This window comes from Anopheles ziemanni, chromosome 2 (assembly GCF_943734765.1).
Source record: "Anopheles ziemanni chromosome 2, idAnoZiCoDA_A2_x.2, whole genome shotgun sequence".
In the NCBI taxonomy this organism is placed as follows: Eukaryota; Metazoa; Arthropoda; class Insecta; order Diptera; family Culicidae; genus Anopheles; species Anopheles ziemanni.
The window spans coordinates 75037147-75060001 of NC_080705.1; the positions used below are offsets into that span (position 1 = coordinate 75037147).

General features: G+C 53.1%; 1 protein-coding gene across 1 annotated transcript; it reads left to right on the plus strand.

The window, feature by feature from the left end:
- The first annotated feature begins 2 nt into the window (after window positions 1-2).
- LOC131294341 (uncharacterized) lies at window positions 3-22307 on the plus strand. The gene is made up of 14 exons (XM_058322386.1): window positions 3-400; window positions 4507-4685; window positions 5177-6107; window positions 6139-6823; window positions 6926-7486; window positions 7623-8294; window positions 8376-8499; window positions 9030-10752; window positions 10846-17612; window positions 19889-20400; window positions 20489-20743; window positions 21189-21523; window positions 21639-21847; window positions 22132-22307. The coding sequence occupies exons 1-14, from the start codon at window positions 3-5 to the stop codon at window positions 22278-22280; spliced, it is 13500 nt and encodes a 4499-aa protein (XP_058178369.1). The 3' UTR covers window positions 22281-22307.
- The last annotated feature ends 548 nt before the right edge of the window (window positions 22308-22855 follow it).

The following is a 22855-nucleotide window of genomic DNA, read 5'->3' on the forward strand; positions in this document are numbered from 1 at the left end:
CGATGGCCAGTGGACGGGCCCGGCTGCCACCAACCCCTGGGACCATCGGTGGTCCCAATCCTAGTACACGTCCGCTGACAGAGCTCCACACGAACAACAACCTTTACCATCCGGTGACCTCGGGCACGGTAAAGTCCGCCGTCGTCAGTGCAGTACCAGTTCACGGAGGTGACCCGGAATACCAGCAACAGCAGCAGCAACAGCAGCATCCTCAGCATCTTCAGCATGCCCACCAGCAGGGCATGGGACCGTCGACGGTCGGAGGACAGTCGCAGGCAGCCCATCTGAACGTGCACCGGCACCAACAGGAAGTCGTGACCACCATCGGAACGGATTCGGCGCTAGGACATGGCGTCGTGACGCAACCACTTCGCAAGCAGTTCGACGCTACCAGGCAGATGTAAGAAGGGATGCTTTTTAATCTATATATGACTTGGGAAGGGGTTCCAGTTTTTTGCAGAAGTTATATAAAACATTTCTTTAAATAAACCACTGTTCATTGTCACGCCATGTATGTGGAACGCGTTGCAAAACAAATCCTTTGTTTGAGATTCAACCCTTTTCATCAACCCCTTGTTTGAAATGTTGGGCGAGTTGAAAAATACAAAACAAAAATTAGCTTTCCACGATAGTGAATGCTGCTCTATATGTAATGAAATATTATTATTGAAGCATTTAGAAAACCATAGCAATAATCTAAACATAAACCATTATAGCCACTATTGGAATAGAGAACCTATTTCACAATTGATTATAGCTTCATATCAGTTTGACATTTCGTATCGGTTCTCGCTTTTTTACATTTGTGAGCAATGTATCTGTAAGAACAAAAGCATTTTTAAATTTGTATGCATTGTCTGTAGTTCAATTGGGAAATATCGCAGATAATTTCAAGTCAGCTCTGCTGGTATCATTAAAACATTTCCCAATCGTAGTGGCCTAAATTGTCTCGAGATCTTTAAGAAACCTCATCAAAGAGTGTAAGTGCATTTTCTGGAACGTGTATGTTACGATCTTATAAGTCATCCCCTCGTAGCTAAATGTTCAAGGTTTTTTCCGGAATATGCTATATTTCTGATGCTGTATGCTGTGTGTATAAAAAAGGCATAAGAGTTTTCTCAAAAGTTTATTTTAGCCTTTTGGAGCCTTTTTTTAACTACTCGTAATCGAAAAGTTTAATTTACACTAAGCGATCGCCAACGTGCGTAACATAATAGCCTTCCCAGGACACCCAAGGGTTAAGATAAATAGCAGTGGTAAAATAAATCGCGAACTAACCGGGCCTGCATTGAGTCTGATTGATGGTGTCAGCTGTAGCAGAAAAACAAAAACAACAGCGAACAAACAAAAAGGTCCTTACATATTCCCCATCGCCCATCCGTCCACAGCTCGTTTAGATACAACAAAAACCGCCCATACACCCGGGCAAGAGTGTCCCGGGGAAGTAGCACAGGCCACTACCATGCACATGTGCACGGAAGCTGTAGAAAAAGAGAGGGACATAGAGAAAGAGAGCGTGCGGGAGTGGGATGGAGACTGTGCTTGAAAATGGAGAGAATTGTTCAAATATGGTTCCGTTGGTTTTTTGGACAGAAAATGCACAAAAGATGCAATTCGAGGCAGCAAACAGTTGAAGCTTATTCCCGTTTCGAGCGACGAAGCTGCGGCAATGATCGATACGAAACTGTGGACAAGCTGGATATAAAGCCCTGGGCACAACAAGTGACTCACAGGGGAGCAGGAGGCAGATGTGTGGAAAAAGAATGAAAAAAGGATGTAAGGATACAATTAGCAACAGGCTCTTTGGATATGAAGCAACACATGTCAGTTATGTGTGGTGGTGGTGTTGGTTGGTTCGTGCTACAAATACACCTGCACGCGTCAAAACAAATGAATCCTCAGCGCCCCATCATGGCATTTGTCGCCTCCAACCCGGGGATATCCTTGCGGTCGTGCGCACACAACAAAGTTCCCAAGGATCACTTTGTTTGTTTGTATGTGTGTGTGTTGCTTTTTACTACGCGCGTGAGCGATAACGAATCATCACCGCCGATTTCATCCCAGCGCAACGGGAAACATATAGTCCAACCGCCGTTTTCTGCTTTGTGCACCTGTCATTCATAGGAGCTTCAGGGCAGCCCCTAGGCCAGTACGTTGTTTCCGCTTGGAGCTTTGTTGTTGAAGTCACTTCCACGTCCCGTGGTTGGCGAAACCGGAAATTCAAAGTAACTGAAAAAACTTTTTACCCATAGTCACAATCGTATTCGTTGGGGCAGCACACAGGTTCGACACATGTTGCGACTGATGCTTTGCTAAAAGTTTTCTCGTCCACTACTATAGAGCTGTTGAATTTATAAACAAAAAATGGTGTTTTGTACTTGTTTGGATGAGTTTTTTGCTATCTTGTTCAAATCAGAAATTAAGGTGCGAAATTGAAAAAGTTTCACGAGCAAATGAAATGCTTTAAACATCGGTCCGGTACCACTGGGAACCTAGTTTGAGGTGAAAAAAAGTAGTTGAATATGAAAAAAGTAATTGAAGCCATGCAATACGCGAAAACTTATTCTCAATCTAAGCTCATAAAGACGGAAATAAAAATATTTTACGTTTTTTATTACTGCAATTAAAGACCCACCCTGCAAAAAATCAACAATGACTTTGAATTGGAAATTTAAATTCATTTTTTACTAACTTTTTTGTATTTAGAAAATATTACTATGCTTTTTACTTATTTGAAAACTATGCTTCAAGAAAATACTAACTGAATCGTTATCGTGCCATAAAAATGTATTACGCGCCATAAACATCATAACTTACGAAGTGAGAAAAGCTCACTTCGCGAGCTGTGATTGGTCCGTATCGTGAAACGGTCGAATGACCGTCGTCGATGCGGGGTCTGTTTGAGCATAGGTCATCGAAACGGTATTTGCGTTCTTTTTTTTCTGCAGGTAGTTCCATTCCTGTTTTCAAGTTTTTGTATGCCCCGCGGATTGTGTTAGTATTTGTGCATAGCACTGCCTGATGCCATGCAACTTGCCAAGCACCGTGCTGTATAGAACGCAAGCAACAGTTGAGCAAGACAGCTTGAATGGTGCGGAGGTGAAACTGCGCTGCAGGTTGCTCCGGGCTATTCAATCGTGCATTTAATCGGTGTTTTTTTTGTACTGTGAATTATGAAGAAGCTGAAAGAAGCAATAATTTGATCGTATGAAGTTTGGGCAAACCACTGGTGGATAGAGTTTAACCGTTCGGAAAAAGTTAAAGTGAGTAGAAGCTTTAAAGCAACCCCAGGTGAGTTGATCCAGTTGCAGAAAAAGGGTTAAGCGTGTGTCGAAGGAATAAAAGAGGCATGTTTAAAAATAGCCCAGCAGCTCCTAGCGCAGTGGAGGAGCCTCGAACGGCCGTAGGATATAAAACCGGGTAAACATACACCTGGGGACCTGGGGCCCCCGCCGTGCTTTCGGGAAGGTGGCTTTCAACAGTTCTTCACCACGTTATGGGACATGTGTCGAATGGATAATGATATGCTCTCGTACATCCTTATGCGGTTTTGTACTGTTTGGTTGCGTTTTCTATGGTTCATTTTGTAGGACCGCTTTTTTTCTTTTTGTTTGCTTTTGCTTCGCTGAACGATGCACATGTGTTTGTGTATCTTTTTCTTGTTGTGGGTTTCCAAGTTGACGCGCGGTCGGGTCAGGAAGAAATCATTCAATGAAAGGGGCGTCTAAAACCACAACCGTTTGTTCGCTTGCCACTCCTGTCAAGCTCCCCTCCCTTCAGCAATGTGGACACCTGAATCACCACGCTTCTGGTTACCATGCCAATGCAGAATTCCAATCAATCGAACAAGTGTCACTTGTCACAAACGTGCACGTACAATTCATACGGAATATATGGGGGTTGCACGCCCGCCGTGTACGCGCGTCGAATGGCTCGAAGCAGTAGAACAGAAGTCAGTTGTCCCACAAGGGGCTCATTTTGCATGCGCTAATTAATGCGACATCAGCAGAGTACGGTGTGTCTGGGACTGGCCTGCCAAGAGTATCAATTACACAGAAGCGTGTGTGTTTTGTAAGTACGATTGATTTTTTCGCGCAAACCAAGTAAAAGTAGGTTCACTTGCAACGGCTACTTGCTTCGGTCGAGGGTTAACCACCTGAAGTGTAGATGAATTTGGGAAGAAAACAATGAAAAAGGGGCGAACAAAACGAACGCGCGCCGCACTGCTGAGGTATTAATTAGCGTGACTTATCATTCTTCAAATATGTGGACCCTGGTTTTCCATCCATCCCTCGTTCTCTATGTGTGCGTCTGTATTCACCCCCTCCATTGGGGGTTGAGCATCTTAGACGCCTGCTATTTTTTCTTTCTTATGTTGTACATCTCTCGTTGACACCTGGGAAGGCCAAAAGAACCGGCCTGCTGCGATTTGGATAAACGATTTGGAGAACGGTAGATCTTTGTTAACATTTCTAACAGTCTCTCCCCCTCATTTCCCATTCGCAGCCCCGAAAGGCCCAGCCATTTGGCCGACGAATGTGACTGGATGAGCGAGTATGCGGACAACAATCTGAAGCGGCGCAGTTCAATCTCGAAAGACTTCCTGCCGGCGTCGACGGCGTCAGCTGCACCGACGACGTCGGATTGGCTGAAGAAGAGCATCCGCCGCTCGTGGACCATATCCAGTAAGTCGTCTCGAAGCCGTCGAACCGACATCGATCATCGTTCAGCTTCTTCAGCAACGCTCATGCCCTTCTTCATCATCTCGTAGTAGCTGTAAAGTGCGCGCGCAAACGCCACGATCGCTATCGTTGTTGCTATTCACATACCTCTCGATGTCTATGGCCGGACGTCGAGTGTTGTCGTATCTCTCATCGGATCACATTAATACCGTTCTTTTTCCCCATTCTAGTAGTGTGTAGATTATTTGTAGCATAATATCGTTTCACATCTTTACGTCCACATTTATCATCTGTATACTCATCTTTAGGCAGCCACATCTCATTGCTAACTAGATCATATGGTTGTGTAGTGCTTTGCTTAAACACGAAAAAAAACGGATGCTCGATCGAGAAGGGAACCCTTTGGGAAAAATGGCGCGGGGGTTTTCGCTGGAGCAACTGCGACGAGTCGACAGTTTATCTTATTAACCATGCCTCGTGGTGTTTGCTTGTAGATGCAGAAGATGATAACGGTGCCACGCGGGATCCGGACGTGCAACCGTATCCGCATCCGCACCTTCCTCGCAAGCAGTCGCAGTCAAGCTACCCGTCGCTGGTGAAACACCCGTACTTTAATCCGCTCTCGATGGCGGACGAGGACGAATATGGTGAGGAGGAGGAGGGCGAGGAGGAAGGTATGGATGCGATCGGCGGTGGAGGAAATCGGCGACCAGCGGCACTGCGACGTGCAATGCCACCAAGACAATCGACCCTGCCTAACCCGGAGGGCATTTACTACGGGAGCAATAATAACCTAATGCCACAGGTGTCCGTGTCGGTGTCGCCGAAGCAGCAGCTAAGCCCGAGCCCGCAGTACAACCAGGGCACTACCAGCCCGTACCAGACGGACAACGAGGCGGACAATGACACTGGCTCGGATCACCACCGGTCGCCGCTGGCGGCACGGTACAAAATACGCAGACAATCAACGCTTCCCTGCAAGCCGAACGAGATGGCGATGGAGACGGGAGGGGGAATAGTGGCAGGAGCAGGCGGGCCGGCCCATGGCAGCGGTCCGAAGATAATGATGATGTCCTCGTCGCCGAACAGCAGGACCAATCTGTACTCCAAGTCGCCGGAGCGGGACGGTTCCGATGCGTCGAAGCAGCAGCAACGTTTTCCACCCTTTGTACGTCAGTCCACCTTTCCGTCGAACTCTAACGACCCCTTCCTACTACAGATCCAATCCCATTCTTCACCTTCTTCTTCGTCCCTGTCAACGCAGCAGCCGGGGCAGCAAGCGGTTGTCCCGCATGGGCAGCAGCGTCAGCTGCCCACGTCCCCGAATCGGTTGGTGTTTAACAAATCGCCCGATAGCGGCACCGAGTCGGGGCCGGGGGCGAGCGAAAGTAGTGGCACCAGCCCGCATCAGGGCGGGGGGCCATCGTAGTGGTGGTGCCGCCGCCGCACAGCGTAGCTACCAAATGGCTCGCCAAGCGACACTACCCAATCCCGAGCAGCACATGAAGCTGCTTCCCACATCCCCTCCCAAAAAGCAACTGTCACCGCACAGCATCAAGCGCTCTCCCGACTTTGCACGCCAAAACACGCTTCCAGCTTCCCAGCAGCAACAACAGCAGCAGCAGCAGCCGGCTTCGGCACCTCAGTCGGCCCCGGTAGCCGTGCCGCAATCCGTAGCCTCGTCAGATGGCGGCGGTATGGCACCGATGGGCGGTGTGGGGACGATGAGTTCACTCACGGTGCACCAGCACGGGCCCAAGTTCATGCCCATTTCGCCGCGCCAGAAGGCATCCTTCCTCTTTCCCCAACCTGCCGCACCACAACCACGTCCCTTCCACTCACAGCAGCACTTCCCGACGCACTTGAGCACCTCGCCTTCGGCGGCCGCGGCCATCAATGGGACCGCCGGCGGAGCCGCCATCGGCGGCATAGGCACCAGCCACTCGTCCTCGACGTCGCTCGTGTCGGCTGCCGCGTCGAAGATGATCAAGGTGCGCAGTCACAGCAACGAAGAGTATACGATGACGGCGGCTACCAGAGCGGCCATGGGGATGGTGGGAATGGGTCCGCTGAGCGAGGGACGCCGAATGCTGCCAGAAATACCGACTGGCACCGGCGGGGGCAGTCGCTCCCCGAGACTGGTACGTCAAGAGCACGTCAGAGACGAGCTAGTAATCGGCTGTGTTAGTCAGGCCACGCACTCAGACAAACGTACCCCCTCGTCATCCTCATCTCCCAAACAGAAAACGTTCGCTGAGGCGAAGCAAACGATGGCGTCGGCGGCAGCGGAGGACATGATGATGATGGGCTATGAGTATGGGCACGTTGGTGAATTTTACGACGAGGATCAAGAGCTATCGCTGGGCGATCAGTACGAGGAGAACGATGAGACGAGAGTACACGAGCGCACACAGCAGCAGCAACAGTATGCGGCCGAACCGTTTCCGCTGCTCCCGATACAACAGCAGCGACACTCCTTTGTGCCGCAACCAGTCGACTCCAGTCCGGAATCGGTTGGCCCGGGAGGAAGCTACGGTTTCGCGAGCCGTAAAGATCGGCTCCGGTCGCGTCGCAAGTCTCGCGATATGTACGAGCAGGATGAATCGCACCATCAGCCGCAGCCACCCGCGCAGCAATGCGCCGTTCCAGCGGAAATGTCCGATGCCGGCCCGCGAATGCCGGCTAGTGAACCGGTCAAACGAAAGCCGGAAACGATGCGCTCCATCTCCGAGGAGGCACCAGCTGCAAAGCCACCTAAACCGATCACCAGACGCTCGTTGTCGCATCCAGAAAAGGAGACGCAGGTAGAAACGAATTCTTTAATATACGTACGTGCGTATACAAATTAGAGTTATTTGAAGCACCCGTGCAATTTTAAACAATACTTTTATTTAATGTGATATGTGATTGATTTCTCATTTTCTTCGCATTTTGTTGCAGGTATACGGTTCGAAGAAACAGGACATTTGCAAGATCCCATCGCCGAAACCGCTGACGGAGCTGCACGATCGTCAGTACAAACCGTCGTCAGCGGTCGTTTCCGCTACGTCACCGCGCAGGAAAAACATCAAATCCTTCGACTGTGGCACGATGGGCACCAAGGCGGCCAACCTCACACCGGGCTATCATCCGCAAATGCTGCCGCTCGGTGAGGGCATGCAACAGGCAACTTCTCCCGGGGCTGGTGGCAGCTGCCTTAGCACCGGATCATCGCCGAACACATCTGGCACCAACCGATCCACCAGTGGCTACGGAGGTTCCGCTACGACGCTCGCCAATAACAGCAACGGTGGCGCGGCAACCACGACAATGGCTAGTAGCGTTGGTAGCAACAGTGCCGTGGCTGGAGCGGTGGCCGGATTCCAGTCGTTCGGGCAGCGGAAAATATCAGCCTTCCAGCAGATCCTGCAGCGCCAACGGCTGCAGAAGCGCGACTCGAAGAGTCTCGACATTGTCGCCTCGAAGCTGATGGAGGAAAAGTACGGCAGCGGAGGGCAGGATGTGGATGTTTCGAAGTCGCTGGACGATGGCATTTTCTCAGAGAGTGCTGGCCATCAGTCGGACGACAATAGCAGCGACGAACATATCAATCTTACGTACAAGACATCGGCGGTAAGGATTTTTGTTTTGTGTTCTTTTTTTGGGGTGCTAAAATGTAATTCGTTTTGCGTGTGGTTTTCTTTTTTACTCTAGGACAACAAAACGACACTCGGTGAGGCAGAAATACAGAACGCTGTCGAGGCGGCGGCCGTCATCTTCAAGAAGGTGGTGCTGCAGCGCCGGGAGGAAAACAAATGCAAAACATCAAATTCCAACAGTAAGTGTTACGAAACGAGCGAAAAGGCAACAAACCACGCACTGTGTGGCTTTGTCGTTGCCAAATGTAGATAATAATTAGCGCTTACTAACTAATGGGTAGAATGGGACTGTCCTCTCAGTGGGATGGAATGTATTAACCGTGTTGGTAGCTTGGTGTAATGGGTGTAATATCGAGGGCTAGCATTATTTGGAGGTGTGTGGCGTAGGATGGAAAGCAGTTGTTGTTCGTCGTCAGCCGTAGGTGTGCTCGCAAAGTCGCTTACTAACCGAACCTAACCTTAACGGGCTTTTCTGTTGGTAACCACCGCTCTCTCATGGCCTCCTCTAATGCTCCCTCGGGGTCGGGGAGGAAGTTGGTTTGGTAAATCGTAGCAACCCATATCTTGCTAACACCATGTTCGCTTTTAGAAAAAAAAAACAAAGTTTCTGATTGAAGTATCTTTTCTTTGTACGATCGGTTGAATTCCCTTCCGTGGATTTCCGTTCGTGGTGTGCTATTGCCTACCGTCTTTTGTGCGATCTCAACAGCTGAGTGCCATAGCAGCAGCGCCGATGGATTTACCGACGAATCGGCCACCATTGGTGGCTACTCATCGTCGGAAACGGAAGCGGTCGGCCGGATGCGTGGTGGTAGGTCCAACAGTAATCGGCCACTGGTGCCACCCGGACCGCCGGCGGACTACGAAGAGTACCGGTTGGTGTTTTTCAGCTCGGACTCGTCGAGCAAGGAGGAAGAGTACGACAGCAGCTCCACTTCGTCCTCGTCCGCCATACGGTGCGCCCGGCGAACCGCCAACCGCTATCCAACCACCTCGGCCTCGCTGGATGAGTGCGATTGGGATTACTTCGAGCCGGACATGATGCCGGAAGCCGCCACGGCCGATGGTCGCCAGGGTACATTCTTCTACGAAATGCTCGCCATGGCAACGATGACTGCAGCGGCCGCAGGATCCCCTCAAAAGCTCGGTCATCATCAGTGCGCTCGGAATGTGGAACCACCGCCAACCGCCGCCCCCACATCACCGTCACCGTCAACATCGTCCACAGCGTTACCGTACTGCCATTGCGAATGCTGCAATCGGCGGCAAACGACGCAGTACGTGCCGATACCGGTCCCGGTACCGGTGCCCGTTCCGATAGCCGCCTTCCAAAGTTGGCTGCTCGAGCAGCAGCAACAGCTACTTTTGTTGCACGGCGGTGGAGGTGGTGGAGCTGGACCCGCGCCGGCCACCGAAGGACGTGCGGCCGAGCATGCCGTACGGGCTGATTTGGTGCAGCAGCTGTGGAAGCAGTTTGCCGAAGCCAGCGGACAATCGGGCGGGGTGGCGATGGGCGAGCCGGGCCCGAAATGTTCCTGCAAAGCTACACGAAACCGTGACCCGGAACCGTGTCCGACATCCGAAAGCCACGGCAGTAGTGATAATGACCGATTGTTTGATGACCGTGCCGTCCACGTGCTTCCGAAGGGAGCGCAATTACAGCGTGGTGGTAATGACGATGCTGCTGATGACGATGATGATGACGGGTCCGTTAGGCAGAAAAGTGGTTTACTAGCAAACACGGTGTGCAGCAGCAGTAAAGTGCAAGTGCAGAAAAAAACAGCATCACTGCCTGGGTCGTTGTCGTTGTCGTCGTCGTCGTCGTTGTGTAATGTAATTACAAGTGGTGGTGTAAGTGATAGCCGCTGTTCATTGGCTTCATCGAAGCGCAGCAGCAATAGCTGTAGCAACAACAACAACCCGTCGGTCGCGGTCCGCGATGCCGCTGCACTATTACTACCACGATCACTACCTTCACCGAACGCAGGTGGTGAGTTCTCGTCGTCGCCGCCGCCGCCGCCGCGACTGTTGCCGCCCCACGTTCCGGTTGCTGTGTCCGCTAGCGCTAGCGAAATCGGTACAAACATCCCAGCGGCAGCAACAACTACAACCGCGACGTCTACGACGACGACGACGACGACGACGGCGACGCGGGCCATTCAAGCGAAAGATAATATCGATGGTGGTGTGGTGGTGGGCAGCAACATCACCGAAGCAGGCGACGACGGGCAGATTACCGCGACCAGTAATGTACGTCGTGCTAGTGTTGCAGCAGCACTCGCTGCCGATAGTACCCGTACCCGGTCCGGCTGCGTTGGACTAGATACCGCGATGAATGAACGAGCCGACGACGGTTCGCAGCAGGCGACGACGGTTGCAGCACAACAACGAAACGACGACGGCGACAAAATCGAGAACGATGGCATTGAACTGCGAGAAATCGAACAAATCTCCTCCTCCTCCTCCTCATCCTCATCCTCCTCCTCCTCCTCATCGTCGTTGTCTACGCCGTGCAAAATCGACAGCCTGAACGCGGCAAAGGTCGACGAGGGGGACCAGGATCAACCAGAAGATGGTGGTGGTGATAAAGTTTGCGCAAAAGAAGATAACACGGTCAGTGATAGGAAGTCGGTGGTGGACCACCAGTTACTGCGACCGGTGAAAATCGAACACCGACCGTCGATGGACGACGCGGTGCGATTGGTGTCGATAAGTGTGCGGGACGAGCCGGAACCAGACGATCACGACACCACCCGGCGGTCCGGGGAGGGCCATCATGTGCCGGGTGGTGATGGTGATGATGGGGATGCCGGCACAAGTGTTAAAATTAGGGCAGTTTCACCGAGCGGCAGTAGTCAGGGATACTTGCAGTACGAATTGCTGTACCACCTGGCACAGTCCGGCGGCAAGTCATCGACATCCTCCTCTTCATCCTCGTGCTCTTCTTCCTCGTCAGGCGAGGAGGCGGAGAGCAGCGAAGCGGCAGCGAATGCACCCGCGGGTGAAAGTGAAGGTTCGAGCAGGAAGAAACCACCGTCGTCATCCCGGAAAGTCAAGGTGGGAAAGTACTCTTTCCGCCTCGGGCAACTCCACCACCACCTCCCTCGGGCAGGCAATGATGATTCTTCCTCGCCTCGCTCCTCCTCAGCATCTGACGCCGGGTCGGTGCATAAGTCGAGCGACGAGGATTCGTCCGACGAAGATTTCAACGTCGATCATCTTGCGGAAGATGACGATCGTAGTAGTACCACCTCCTCGGGCGAGGAAGATGACCGGCCCGATGGTGGCTGTGACGAGGGATCCAATCGTTTGTTGCTGCGAAGGAAACGAAGCGGCAAACGGTTTAGCGCTGTGATGGTGGTTAATCCCGATCTGGACGATGATAGCATGCGCGGTACGAGCGACGAGGGTGACAGCAGCAACAGCAGCGACAATCAATCGATCGAAGAAGGCGGATGCTATTACGGCGCGGACGTAGAAGAACGCGACCAGCTAGGAGGTGGCGGTATAGTGCTGAAAAAAATGAGATCAATCGTCGGAGTAGGCGACGAAGAATGTCACCAGTCCTGGCCGAGCAGCAGTAGCAGTGCCGTTGCGATCACGGGCGGCGTATTGGTCAGGAGCAATCGGAGGAGGAGGCAGTCAAGTGCGGAGGAGTCAATCGAGCCAGAAATGGTTAAAGGAGAAGGGAGTGCCGAACGGGAGCACGCGCATGAGGAGAGCGTGACGACGGCAGACGGTCAAGTAGAAGACGGAAACGAAGCAGAAAAAGAAGCAGGATGCAGCTCAAGAAAGCCTCGCAATGTGGAAGAAGTTAGTACTTTGGCACCCCTAGCGGAGAAGCGTGAAGACGCGGTGGACGAAGCAAAACTTTACCAGCGGCAGCCGCAGGTAGGGGAGGTGGACCCCGAGAAGACGACGGGTACCAGCGATGCTGTTGATGCTGATGCTGTTACCGTTTCTGCCCGTACCTCCTCCGATGGTGGTAATGTTGCTGCTGGTGGTGCTTGTGGTCGTATTCCATCAACACCATCACCACCAACCGATGCGCTCGATGCAGTGCATCGGCAGCAACATAACAGTGGCGCCCAAGAATGGGAAACACCACCACCAACACAGGCGGACGGCGAGCAAAATAAGATAAACCTGATGGCGTGTGCAGCAGGTAGCAGCAGCGGTGTTACAGGTGGGCAGCATGCATCAATACCAACGCAACAACCGCCAACATCGGAAACGCATACCACCGTACTGCTGGCCCCCGCCGAGGTGGCTACAACTACAGCCACACCGATGTTGGCAGATCGAGGGGGCTTGAGATCACGATCGTCATCACAGTCATCATCCCCGTCGTCTTATGTGGATATCGTGTGTGAAAACACCACGGCCACGACTGTTGGCACCAGCAGCAGCAGCAGCAGCAGCAGCAGTAATAACAAGTATACGAGTCTTGTTATGATAACGTCGCCTATTGCTTCTGGCAGCGCAGGTAACGGTAACGGTAGTGAAGAAGTTGGTTCTGCACGCTGGACAGCAGTGCCGTTGATCCACGACAACAACGACGACGACGACGACAACGAAGCTGCCAAGGTGGCCAGTGAGCACGTAAACGTTACAGCAAGTGCAAGTGTGGAAGGTGGCCTGGTGGGTCGGCATGAGTCCACGTCTGAGGCGATCACTGTGCAGCACACAGCGCCCTTCTTGTCGGGGAGCGAATTGTTGTTTGCTGGCCATCGCGATCAGTGTTTACCAGGGGAAGAGTTACATCAAGTGGAACACCACCAGCAAGACGAGCGCAAGGGCGTAATAAATCACCGTGGTGAGTTGTTGGCGGTCGGTGGTGAGAATGATTATGACGGCGAACGAAAGAGTTCAACGGAAGAACACGGTGAAAACCCGCCCCAGCATAGGTGTGACGACGACGACGACGAGGACGGAACGGCGGTGATGGATCGTGAACCTTCGCCCTCCTCGCTGGACCACAGCGTCATGGATGAAAGGAGGAAGGCACAGAATGTTGTAGGTGGTGATGATGGTGAGCGAAACAGAGTGAGTTTAAGCCGTCAGCATGATGGGGAGCGCTACCATCAGCGGACTATAACTGTGCCGTACGGGGGAATCGAGCCACACGCAGTGAGTGTTGACGACGTCGACGATGATGGACGTTTATCGCAAACCCCCCCTGTGAGTTATGGTGAATCGTCATCGATGGGAGAGTCCCATGAGTATGATGATGGCCACGGTGGCGGTGCACGGGGGGAACAGTTTGGTGATGCTGAGAGGCAGGACGGGGGCGATAGTGTGACAGTCGTGACCGGATCGAGCACGCTCTCGGCGGTGATCTGCCTGGAGGATGGGCTCGCGGATGACGATTCGTGGGTGGAAGAGATTAGCCAGGATGAGGAGGAGTTCGCCACGACCACCACGGCCACCGATTCCGATATGGACGACTCGAGTGAAGAAATGTCGTTCTCGTCGCAGCACGAAGAGGAATTGCGCGGCTATAACCGGGCCGCGATCGATTTCACGCTGCACACGATCGTGGAGGAGAGCTGCGAGGAAAGCGAAATCGAGTCACGTGGGTCCGGTCGGGCGGTGGGCGGTGGGCGCCATCGCGTACGGAGGGGTGGAGGCGGTGAACACGGTATCGGTGCGGACGACGGTGGTGATGATGAGGACGGGCCAGACTCGGCCCATCGACTTTCCGCGTCCGAGCTGGAGAAGTACTTTTTCTACGGCCTCGGTGGGGACGTTGGTGGTAATGGTGGTGGAGGAGCTAGTGGTAGTGCTGGTGGCCGGCAGACCGGGCAGTTTGGTGGATCGAGTGGCTACGGCATGAATACGCACGACGATCAGAGCGAACTGTCCGAAGAGAGTAGCTCACTGTGTAGCGAAGGGCACGATTCCCTTGGCAGTGGTACCGCGTCGGGGAGCGCATCGGCGGCCCGGCTTTCAGGCGCTTCAATGGACAACCATGATCACGAGGGGGAGGACAATTCGACTGACTCTGTGGCGGATTTGGCTTCATCGCGGTTGGAGAAGTACTTCCTGACCGGGTTCCTCGGTTACAACAGTAACGATCGCGGTGGAGGCGGTGGAACCGGTGGTGGTGGAGGATCGGATGGTAGCGGTGGCAGCGTTGGCAGTGACAGCGAAGGACACGCCAGTCCCGAGCAGCGCCGGAAGAGGCTGGTCCGGGCCCGAGGGGCTACGCGATCGCACAGCTCGCTGGACAATCTGCTGCTAGCCGGCAAAGATCCGGCCGACCACGACATGACACCCGGGCTCGGTTCGGGCACACACTCGGGGACGTCTTCACTCGATGCCGGAGGTTCCGGGCTTCCGGGAGGACCGAGCAGTGCCGCCGGCAGTGGCGATATTGATCATTCATCCGAAACGGACACCTGCGACGAAGCGTCCCTCTCGTACCCACATCCGGACCGAGGAGAATCGTCTCCATACGACACGATCGGAAGGCGCAAGAAAAAGTACACCATGAAGAAGTCGACTGAAGTGTTGTCGCGCGTTGACCAACAGCATGCCGGTTCCGTTGTTCAGTCCACGGAAGGAGGTGGAGCTGGTTCGGAATCGGAGGATAGTCGTAAAACCCCACAACCGATCGCTCCACCAGAAACGGGGGCCACAGGTGGAGCAGCACTGGCTGCCACCTCCAGTGTCGCGACCCTCCAACCCGCTGCAATCGAGAATGCGAGGAAACAGAACAGCCGGGACAGTGGTTTCATCGGAAGTAACGATGATCTGCTGAAGGAGGAACATGGTGGCCACACGAACGCCGTCACCGTTTCGACGAAGTTGTCCGCTGGCTCGGAGCAGCGGTTCGAGTTGGCGGGCATACAGGAAGAGAACAAGAGCGACCTAAAGGAGATGGACACTGGAGCGGCGACGGCGACGATGGCGGCGGCAAGGAAGCCACCGCTAGGAAAAACGACAACACCGACGGCGGCCGCATCCCGATCGTCGTCAACGGGCGCTGGTAGCGTTACAAAGACCGGTGGTGGTGGTCCAGGTATGGTGAATCTGGTGCGCAAGGATAGCTTCAACAACTGGAGCTCGGACGAGGAAACCAACCTGATGATGTCCAAGATGCGACAGTTCTTTAAATCGCTTGTCGCCGCCTCGGCCAACAGCTCCCGCCGGTTGCCAAATTCGAGCAGCAACTCGACGCCAGTCGTCAGTGGATCGAATACACCCCAGCAGGGTGGCAGTACGCCGGTGGCGCGACCCCGCGGCATGCGCACCAAGCCCCCGCAGTTGGTGTACTTCGAGAACGAGCTGACGCGGTTGATGAAAACCGTGCCCGGCATCCGGGACGAGCAGGTGCGCGAGATTGTAGAGTACCTGAGCAGCGAGGACACCTGGTCGGATTCGTACGATTCGTCCGACTACACCAGCTCCGATCTGGAGGGTGCCGGTGTGACCGGCGACGGCGGGGGCAATCCGTTCGGTCTGCAGGAGGAGATATCGGCCAGCTGCCGGCAGATCATCAGTAAGTTTGATAGCAGCGTGCGCAAGGACGAGGAAGGTGACATCGGAGATGGCGGGCTGGTGACGGGGATGGGGCCACCCGAAGAGCCGCTCGTTCCGTCCCATCGCCCTTACCATCACGCGCTCCCTCATCATCATCAACATAACAGCACACCGCTAAGCAAGGAAACGGCCTTTGTCTATCAGCGCTTGGTGGCGTCTTTGTCAAAGGTGGTACCGAACGAATCACCGGGCGTTACCGACCACGATGGGCCCGAAAACGAAGTGAAGAAAAGTGCCTCGACGATGTCGGGCACTGCGACCGCCGGGACTGCCGCACCACAGCCTGCTGGGGCGCCTGGTACGAGTTCGTCGACCTCCTCGCCACCGCTCATAGCGAAAGTGATGCATCATATCGGAAGCCGTCTGGTGGCGCTCATGCACGAGGTGAGCAGTGGCGAATCGTACGCTAGTGTATCGCCGAAGCAGCACAACCGGATAGGAGGCTCCGGCCACCGGACACCTGGTGCGCTTGGGGGAAGCAATCCGATGGGCGGCGGATCGACGCACCATCTACCCCATCATCACCACCATCATCATCTGCACCATAACGTAATATCCGCGACGACGACGGAGGACGATGAAGATAGTAGTACCTCGGAGAGTAACGACCGTCCGCACCATCATCATCATCATCACCACCAGCACCACCATCAGCCTCAGCCTCAACACCACCATCGGGCCCGAGGGCAGGACGATGATGAATTAGTAGCAGGACCAGCCGAGGCCGGATCCTCGTCGTCATCGTCGTACGCGGCGACGATGCTACTGCCAAGGAGCAAGAGCCACGACTTGCTGCTCGGTGATCAGAGATCTCAGGGACCGTATCAGTATCATTCCGGCGCCGGGTCCGGCGATATGGTTGGCATGGAGGAACGGGGCGAGGCGAGCGATTACGAGCGATTTTCCTGGCGAGGCAGCTTCGAGTCGGCACTGCTGGCCAACGGGGACTCGCGCACCAAGCTCTCCATGTTGGACAACTCGTCCTCCTCCAAGTCGGTGCTGGTGGCGAAACGCCGGTCGGCCGGCGATCTGCTATTCAACAATCAAAACCTGAGTCAAGAGCAGCTGGATCGCGTCCGCAGCTGCGGCAGCATCGGGGGCGATCGGGAGGACTTTGACACGTCCTACCAGCAGAGCCCGGCACACGGCCACCAGCAGCCAAGCATGCAGCACCACCAGCATTACTCGAGCGGTTCGGCGACGACGGGCCGACGGCGTACGCTCTCCAGTGTGGCCGCTGATGAGGAAGACACCGATTCGGACGGCTCCTGCAGTAAGGGAGGCACGGCCGGCAATGTTGGTAGCGGCGGCAGCAACAGTAGACTGGTGCTCGCGTCTCGCTCGACCCTTCCACGAAGTTTGCAAACCACGATGGCCACCGGCACGACCAATTCGCTTCCCCGGCTACCGACGTCCAACCTTCAGACGATCATGCAATCGGTGGCCTCGTCTTCTTCCGTTTCGTCTTCGTCACTCGCGCCGACCCCCGCCACCGCCATCTCCTCGGGATCGACGAAAAGTTCTGGCTCCGCTGGTGGTACCGCGAGTGGTGCAAGTGGCGTGGCCATGGGCCAAAAGTCCCAGAGTGTGTACCATTTCTTGCAGAACAATGTGAAAAGTGCACGTTACCGAGCGCCCGGGTTCAACCGGCCCCCTTCCGCTCCGAAGCGGGCCATGTCCGCGCCCGGCTTACAGCCACCTTACCCGCGTCGAGAAAGGCGCGGTCGCTTGCAGCACCTCTTAAATGGTAAGTGTCGCGGATGATGTTCTGCGTGTGAAATGAACGAACGAACGAACAACATGTTCGCAGTGGAGATTTTAAAATCTCAAATGAATGTGGTCAGAGAGCAAGTAATCTTTAAAAAAATAATGCAGTTTTAGGAATAGGAATTTTGGGCACTGGACGTCTTATCTTGAAACAGCACTTAAAAACAATTAACTTTTGGCAAAGAAGGTAAAACATATTGGGTTCGTGTACGTGAAAAAATACCTCTAAACTTCTGCTATCTTGTATTGCCACAAAGTATCTTCAATTACCATTTGACCTGGTCATTTGAAGTTTTCTTTCCCTGAATATCATCTCATCGGCGCGATGGAGTAAGATAGCAACCCCTCTAAATTTAGCCACATCTGTGAAAGGCTGGAGACACATGCACGCCATAATGGTTGTATTGATTTATCTTTGTTTGACCGACAGCCAAGCGGCACTGTTGAAACTGGTTCAATTTCACTGAATCGAAATTTGAGCAAACGTTGCACCAACCCACAGCGATCCCCTAGCATTCCAAGCTGCTGCACACGGTGACCGCTGTCTGTAAAGTTTGTTCTGCTTGATATGTTCTTTGCTTTTGCGTTGACCACAAAGACTACGACGGCGACGACGCAGCACCAAATCGTGTCCAATTAAGATCAATTGACCCTTGGTGTCAATTAAATTTGCGCACGATTCTGCGCTTGTCCTGGACAGCAGAAGGGACCCCCAGGCTGACGGTAAGCTACTGTCTCTGTCACCCGAAATGGGAACGATGAGCTGTTTCTCATTCCCTTTGCAATAGTAGAGAGCTTGGATACAGGGCCGCTAGGTGGGGAATATATCAGAATTCGTACGACTAATTGAGCCCGTCCTTATTGGTTACCCATTCGCTCGACCACCCCCGGGGGGCCGAGATCACGTATCTAAGTATATATATGATCGCCAATCAGCGACTCTGGTCGTTCATTCGGTGCATTTGTTCGGTGGCGCAATGAAGACCTCGGACCCGGTGCTCCGTCGTCGGGGAGTTGACGTGAATCTCACCAAGCAACCGATCTGTCAATCGGTAGAAGTAAGTGATCGGCTACGGGATGACTCCGGGAAAACGTGTGGCACAGTAGTAGCAGCTGGCCCAGGTGTATTTAGCAGATGCCAGAGTGGTGCTTCCGTCCGTACTACAATGCTCCGCATCGGCTAAGGGGGACGATCGATCATGGCGAAAGGGAAATGGTGGAAAAGAAAAACGCGTAGTGCGAATCGTTACGCAAACTTTAGCACAAACCAACCCGTGAATTCGACCGATGGTGACGGTGGTGGGAAAGCTGGAAGAAGCGATTCTTCTGCCACCGTTTGCGCGAGTGCCCAGGTGAACCAGAAAAGCCGGTCGACGAAGGCGCAAGTGTCAGTCCGTCCGCTGGGCGGGGTGGGAAAAGCTAAGCGCGGCAAATGGACCAGGCGAATCGTGAGGTTTATCTGTTGCGGTCGAAAGCGAAGGTCGAAAACGAAAGAGGTGGCCTCAAAGGGAGGCACCACATCCTCGAAGGCTCGAAAATGTTGTTCGAACCAGCTACGTTGGAGTGGTTGGTTATGCTGTTGCTCGTGGTTTCGGTGTTGTGCGTGTTGCAGCTGCTGCCAGACAGCTTCCTGGAGGCAAGGCAATACCGGAGGGCCGCATGACGTCGACAACGACGAGGATGTCGATGCAGCGTTCGAAGCGTACAAGTTGCAGCTCGGTACCTCCACCTCCGGCACCGTGACGGACTTTGACGCGTTGTCTCCGTCGCAGAAGAGCACCATACGCAAGTTGAACAAAAACTCCCAGTGGGGCTGGAACGACAGCTTTCGGTCGGTGTCGGATCGCTTTCTCGAAACGCTCGAGCTCGACGATGTGAGCGCCTGCGGGGACAACAGTCTGCGCAAAAAGTTCGCTGTCTGCTGCCGGAAGCGCCTTTCTTCGCCCTTCCGGGAGCGGAAGGCTATTCTCGGCGAGATCGAACTAGGTTAGAGAGTCAGTCACCTGATCGTGGCACTCGCTAACGATCATCACCACCACCTGGAGAGCAGTGGTTGGCCTCGACCTGCAAGTGCATGCGACGACGAACGCACATCCGTGACCGCCTATGTCTATGATTACGAACGCTATCCACTCTCGAGCACCATTACGATGAGCAAACCCGAATCAATGCACCTCACTTCTTTTCTCTGGGGAAACGCAAATGAGGAAGTGCAAGGAAATAAACTAACATGACAATTGTGGCATACACTTTCAGAAGAAAACAACAGTCCCGAGTTGACGGGATCGACAGGGGCGCTTGGTGGCGACGAGGATACACAGGGCAGCAGTCCGCGTGCGAGCGGACCAGGTGCCGGATCATACGACCGGGCGGGTGGCGATGGAACGGCTCCGAACGGTAGTGGTGGAGGAGGCGGAGGCTCGCTACACAAGGGCGTTGGAGGTGGCAGTATGGTATCGTCACCGGTGGGATCGGCCGGCGGTGCCAGCGACAACTGGCCGTCGCAGTCGGACGAGGATATCGATCGGCTGGTGGCACTGCACCAGAACCGCGCCAGCCTCAGCTCGCTCGGTCTACGCTCGGACTCGATGGCGAGCGTTTACTCGGGCGCCGGCGAGGGCCGGTACGGTACTGTTACGGTTCGCGGACAGATCGAATTCGGTATGCAGTACAACTATAAGCAGGGCGCCCTCGAGATACACGTGAAGCAATGCCGCGACCTGGCCGCGGTCGACACGAAGCGAAACCGTAGCGATCCCTACGTTAAGGTAAGGTTTCAACAATAAGTGCCTAGCTAGACCCCCGGGGAACTTTAATGGCATGGGTGTGTTTTATGTGTTATCCCCTTTTTCACAGGTATATCTGCTACCGGACAAATCGAAGAGCGGTAAACGAAAAACGAAAGTAAAGAAGCACACCCTCAATCCGGTGTTCGACGAGGTGCTTCGGTTTCACATGAGCCTCAACAGCTTGCAGACGCGCACGATCTGGCTCACCGTGTGGCACTCGGATATGTTCGGCCGGAACGACTTCCTCGGCGAAGTGATGATGGGTCTGCAGGATAAGGTGTTCGACAATCCACAGCCACAGTGGTATCAACTGCAGGAGCGGGTAAGCGACAATTTGTTCGTTATTGTTGGCTTCTGGAACACTCAACTCCTTTCTTCATTGGTGGTTTTTAAAAACATCCAATCGTTAGCTTATTATTACGGTAGAACCTAGAAAGCGACGAATTTTCTATTTAACTTGAGTTTAGTGTTCCAACTTGGAAGTTTGGAGATTCAACATCAAATACTTTTCAGTAGGCTATGATTGTTTGATGTTCTACGTACCCTGCCAGGGTTACTAGATGATATATAAATCGCTGTAATATAAAATACATTGTTACAGCTTCCTATGATGGTTAAAAAATCAAACAAAAATAATGCTAATATACGAGCGATGACGTAACAGCAACCGATCCCTTACTGTTATCAGAAATACAAGAAAATCAATCAATCAAAAACTCATTCCAGTTATGGTCCACAATTTAATTGATTGTCTTTTGTATTTCTAGAGCGAACCGTTTGAAGATCTTTCCGCATACAAGGGAGACATCATCGTCGGGCTGAAGTATGTTTCGGCCGACTCGGATGGCGGTGGCAGCATCGGACCGGGGTCCGCTGCTGGCGGTGGCATAATCGGCAGCGGAAGCGGCGGAGGCGGCAGCGGTGGCAGTGCTGGCAGTGGCTTTGGAACGCTAAATTTACGCAAGTTTAGCACGCGCTCGCTGACCTCGAACTCGTCGATGTTGTCGGGTCACAGCAAGGGCGCACTGCACGTACTGGTGAAGGAAGCGAAACACCTGCAGCCGATCAAGTCGAACGGAACATGCGATGCGTTCTGTAAGAGGTAGGTAGTTGGTCTCCCCATCCTCATTAACGTGGCGTGATTGAGCGCACTGTCACATCAGCTGTTACAAGATTTTAACGCGCATGTTTTTGTGTGTTCTGCTCTCCCTCTCTAGTTATCTACTACCGGATAAAAACCGTAGCTCGAAGCAGAAGACACCCGTCATCAAACGAACGAACTCACCGGTGTGGAACTTCACGTTCGTGTACGAGGACATTTCGCTGGCGGAGCTGTCCGAGCGCGCGCTGGAGCTAACGATATGGGATCACGACCGGCTAGCGAGCAACGAATTTCTGGGCGGTGTTCGCTTTTCGCTCGGTAACGGTAAGATGCATCTGTGGCTAGCGTGTGGTCTGTGCGGCCATCCGAACTTATTCGCATTAGCAAAAGTATTTTCATGTGGTGAAGGGATTAGAGTGCTTGTTGGTGACTTTTCAACTGCTATATTTTTCCTATTTGCTAACTTTGATTTCGTCTTTTCTCACTCTGACACACGGCTCCTGTTTGACGCTGCCTGCCAATACACGGCTCGGATGACAAACACCTTGCACGCCGGACTGTGGACACGCGATATACGGCGACAAAAAATAACATCAATACAACCACAGGTAAACATAATGGCAGGGCAGTCGAGTGGATGGATTCGACTGGCAAGGAGCTATCGCTCTGGCAGAATATGATCAACCGGCCGAACTTTTGGGTCGAGGGTGCCCTGGTTTTGCGTCCCTCGCTAGAAAATGCCCGATTTTCCACATAATTTTCAGAAACCCCCGTAGATTCGCGAGGAATCTTTTAGTAGAGTCGGTTCCTCGCCAAATCCTTCAACACCACCATCAATTCCTGTCCGAACCTTTCTTCCTTTCCCGCCCTCAACAAAAACCAATGGCAACCGTTAGCATAACTAGCGTAGATAAGTCCGAGAACAATCACATTACGAACAACCGGCACACACACGCATACACATACACCTAAAACATGAGACAAGTTGGGAGAAGTGTGGAAATAGAATTGTGATGTTGCTTTGCAATCAACCTATTCAATATAGAAGTATAACATATACTGTGAATTGTAAGAAAATTCAAACACCTAGTGTAAGCACACGAATGGGAAAACCTTTTCTTCTTTGGGGCTGGTCTTTAGGGTTTGCTAGGCAGACAGTTAGTTTGGCGTCATTGATCGCAACAGATGCGACCCCCCCGTGCAATGGAAAAGGGCCAGAGTGAGAGCTTAAGGTGTAGGCAGGAAAAAGAAGAAGAAGAAGAAGAAGAAGTGAAAGAAAAAGCAAAATCCGCCATAAGGGCGGACGATAGCAAATGAAATAAAAGGAAATCA

Excerpts from the sequence above, each read along its gene's own strand:
- LOC131294341 (XM_058322386.1), top strand. The coding sequence starts at position 3 with ATGGCCAGTGGACGGGCCCGGCTGCCACCAACCCCTGGGACCATCGGT. Across the intron at positions 10,753-10,845 it reads GAGAACGATGGCATTGAACT|CCTGAACGCGGCAAAGGTCG; the intron begins GCGAGAAATCGA and ends CAAAATCGACAG. Across the intron at positions 21,848-22,131 it reads TCGCTTTTCGCTCGGTAACG|GTAAACATAATGGCAGGGCA; the intron begins GTAAGATGCATC and ends ATACAACCACAG.